This window comes from Hipposideros armiger, unplaced genomic scaffold (assembly GCF_001890085.2).
Source record: "Hipposideros armiger isolate ML-2016 unplaced genomic scaffold, ASM189008v1 scaffold_71, whole genome shotgun sequence".
Lineage (NCBI taxonomy): Eukaryota > Metazoa > Chordata > Mammalia > Chiroptera > Hipposideridae > Hipposideros > Hipposideros armiger.
In genome coordinates this window covers 2224823-2228806 of record NW_017731421.1, presented here as the reverse complement: position 1 = coordinate 2228806, position 3984 = coordinate 2224823, and the positions used below count along the sequence as shown (strand labels likewise).

General features: G+C 43.2%; 1 protein-coding gene across 1 annotated transcript in view; it reads left to right on the top strand.

Moving 5' to 3' along the window:
- The window catches only part of FBXO7 (F-box protein 7), a 35481-nt gene extending 32177 nt beyond the window's left edge, over positions 1-3304 (top strand). Inside the window, exon 3 of the mRNA XM_019642581.1 lies at positions 3173-3304. Coding sequence (XP_019498126.1) covers positions 3173-3304 — 132 coding nt within the window. The remainder of the gene's footprint in view (positions 1-3172) is intronic.
- The last annotated feature ends 680 nt before the right edge of the window (positions 3305-3984 follow it).

The following is a 3984-nucleotide window of genomic DNA, read 5'->3' as shown; positions in this document are numbered from 1 at the left end:
AGAAACATGCTATAGTGACAAATTAAAACCTGAATCACAACACAGGAATAAAACACTATTAGTATCTGCAAAAACTATTTCAGAATATTGCCAATGTCTTCCTGGTTTAAAAAAAAATGCATATAAGGAAATGGCTTGGAATGTTATGTGCTGCAAAGATATTTTGAGTCCTACATACATGTGGAAATACTTTTTTGCTACACATAGCTATTGTCTTTCCATCACAGTGGAGAAAATTCAGTCTATGATTTTCCAGAGGACATGTCACCTTTAGTAGCTTAATGTATAGGTACAGGGTTGGGGCTGTTGACATTTTCTGTGGTATTGTGTAATATCTGAGCTCTAGGACAGCTTTTTAGAAACGGGTCCACAAGATGCCGTATGGCTTTAATTGGGTCTGGGCTGAAAGCCCCTGAAGCATGGATGGGTCCAAGTATATCATAGTTCTCCAATATCCCTCTTCGTGCCCTTGTAATGTTAGGTTGCACTGTGAGGTGTGTGTGTGTGTGTGGAGTGGGAGTACATAGTGATGGCCAGAAGCACCAAATACTATAAAGCAGTGAGTTTTCAAAATGCAGTCCTTTTCGAATGGTCCTTGAGAGGTCCATGAACGGTGCTGGTGTCCCCCAGGTACAGATGCTACTTTCCAACCTCACCTTGGACTTACTGGTGTATGTTACAAATCTCTTTTAGTTTAGGATACTGGCAGTGTGCCATACACCTAAATTTGCAGTCCTCTCACAATAGTTTATTCTAAATTCTTTATAAAACAACCCTCAAAGCTTTTCCTCTTGAATAGCTAAATTTATAGTGAGAAGCTTGTAAAATCCTACATCTTTTCATGAGACTGAGCTTTATATATTGCTGGTGTATGAGAACAAAATCATGGTTTGGCAGTAGCCCAATCACTGTGATTTTCTGACATCACTTTGATATATCGTAAAGGAAACATGATAGTTTAGAGCGCCGCGGTAAGCATTTTAGTAAGATGCTGTTCTCAAATACATCATGGGCTTGTAGCCTTAAGGACTTTGTGACCTCTTATTTCCCCTTTTATTTTTCTTAAATGAGCTTGCTTCCCCCAGCCCGGCCCAGTCTTTGCTTATAAATGAAAGATATGGTTTGGCATGACTGGCGATCAAATCATGGGAGGAAGTATCCTCTCTTTCGAACTTAAAGAGTTTGTGATTCCCTATGTATAATAAAAACAGTTGAATTCTGTCCTCTCTCTCTCTCNATTCTTTCCTCATTTCACATATTTCAAGTTAACAAGTACATTAAAAAATAGTTATGGTCATATTTCTGAGAGTCGAATCATTCAGAACATGGTTGGGAGAAAACCCAATTATGGAAGAAAACCTCAGGTCAGCTTGACCTCCAGTAATGACCATGGGCTGTAAGACAGACACTCAGAGGTCCTCACCCACTTTAGTGTAACATGAGACTTGGGGTTAGAAGCAGCTGACACGCCTCGGTGAAGTCGGGGAGAAGATGTAATGCAGGACAGTTAGTCCAGGAGACAGCAGCCGTGTAGCCCTCTGTATTCCTGAAAGAGTCACTGCATTGAGTCCCCTTGAAGCACAGAACAGTGATGACCGCCCTCAGGCTCCAAGAGAGGGTCTGAGTTAGGTTCAAAAGATCCAGTGTGTGCGAAACACATGATTCGTGTTCCTTTTTGTGCATAATGAAGAAGCTTCAGTTTCCTTAGGACAAACGCAAACCTGCTCTTGAATGCGAGATGAATGAGTGTTTTTAAATCCATATTTTTTGTTTTTTTCCTTTGTAGATGGTACTGGCACCATTCGAGACACAGACTGGAAAGAAGTAGGTATTTTTAAGCCTCGAGGCTAATGTTCACAGCACAGAAATAGCTAGTGAATTAACACATGAGGGCATAGTTCCACTTTTATTATAATGTAATGAAATCAGTTTTCATTAAATTTATGGCTAATTTTCAGTAAATGAAAATGTTTTCAACTTTTACCTTAGACTCAGTTTTTATTTCTTGTGACTACACAGGAGAAAAAAATCTTAACACGGTGATTGTTTTTAACCTTGACTTAACAGAAAACATTCTCCTTCTGTTGCAGAACATTTTATAAGTGAGTTGTTTTTGTGCTGGAGTAGTCTTCAGCTGTTTAGCTAATTAGAATAGCACATTATGGAAAGAATAAATGACGTTATTTTTTGGCAGATGCCTGCTATAAAAGACATTGGTAGGACTGAGAAAATCTTGGGATGAAGGACTAGANAAGAATTACTCTTAACTGTTGGATAGCTCTCTCAACTTTTCTCAGAACTTTCAAAAGCAAAATATTGTTTGATCTCGACAGAGGCTGGTAGGGAAGACACCATGCTTCTCATCCCATAGAGGTGGCAGCTGAGCCTCATGAAGGTGTCGTAATGTGACTGTGAGCCGCAGAAAGCTCACAGAGGATCTTGGCTTCTCTCTGTCACTGCACAGAGCATACAGTCACCTGCAAGCAAAGGGGCATCATAGACTTGGGGATGTTCTAGCCACCCAGAAGCGACTTTGAGTGGCGCCCCAAGGCCCCAAGCAAGCAAGGTGCACTCTCCTCACCCTCAAATCGGGGCTGTCAGGACTGCTGACTGGGAGCTGCCTGCTGGCTTGTCTTCCCTGCTCCCAGGCAGCAGGGTGCTCTGTGGTGATTCTCGCCATGCTTTGTTGAGATCACTTGAGATAGCTCCGGAGGCTGAGAGTTAAAAGGGGCTGCAGCCCATCTCTGTGGCCCTTTCATAACATGGCTTCCCCTTGCCGGAGCCCATCTTTCTCTACTGAGCACCAGTTACATCCCTGGCCATGGGCTGTGTATCTTCACAACAGCTCCGAGGGTTAGGCATTTACCAACACCCCCATTTTACAAAGAAACTGAGCCCCACATATACTGGGACTTGCTCAAGGTGTCACTTCCAACAAAAGGAAGAGCTAAGATTCAAATCTAGACCTTTTTTACTCAAAAGTTCTGTTTTTCTCTTCCTCCCTTCTCCCTTTCTCACCTCCCCTCCCCTGCCCTCTCCTCTCCTGTTTCTCCTATACCATGCAGGGCTGCCCTGAGTCCTTGCATCTTTGTGTGAATTAAGAAAAGTGGAGGCCGCTCTGAACGAGGTATAAGGTGAGCGAGGACTAGATTTCAGCTGATCTCCCCCTCAGACATCATCTCAGCTGGTCACCTTTGCAGAGGACACGACCTGCATGTCTGGTGGCCCTGACACCATGCTGGCACCAGGAGCCCCAGGTCCTGACTCAAGCCTTGCCATTCACTTGCTATGTGACTGTGAGTAAGTCGCTTCTCTCTGGGCTTCTGAGTCCTCGTTTGTACAAGGAGGTTCTTGAACTACCGTCAAATGTCCCTCCCCATTTGAACGTTTTTGTGAGCCTACGCAACACTTTCTAAGTGGGATTGAATGGCAGCACCTAGTTAGCAACGGATGGCATGAGGCTTAGATGCATTCTGTATCTGTTTTGTGACTGTACGTCCTAGTAGATTGGAGGACCCATTATCTCAAAACTCAAATAGCTACTAGGACCAGGCAGGTGCATACATAAGTCAAGCAGGCAAGTGTCTGAAAAACCTTGTGGCTTTAAAAAAATTTTTCCATTTCAGATAAAAACATAATTCAGAGACCTAGTTCTCTAAAGAGGTGCAGCATAAAGAAACTAACAGTGGACCCTGAGTCTCTGTGGAAGTGGCAACAGGGAGGGGAAGACCTGGGACTAATGGGGAGTCCTTGCCCTAAGAAGCAGCTGTGACTAAATGTCGGGGGACATTTGCTATGTAGGAATTCGGGCCCATTGTTTCTAGAGCTCCTGCTTTTTCAAGAGAAGCTGCAAATCTAGATGTTTATGTAAAAGCTCCTGATTTTAACATGCTGGTTTACTTTTTTGTTAAACCCACTGCAGGTCAAATAAAATAAAGTGTTGTCTACTTTTATCCTAAGGCTTCTCCCCCCCCACCCCCTGCC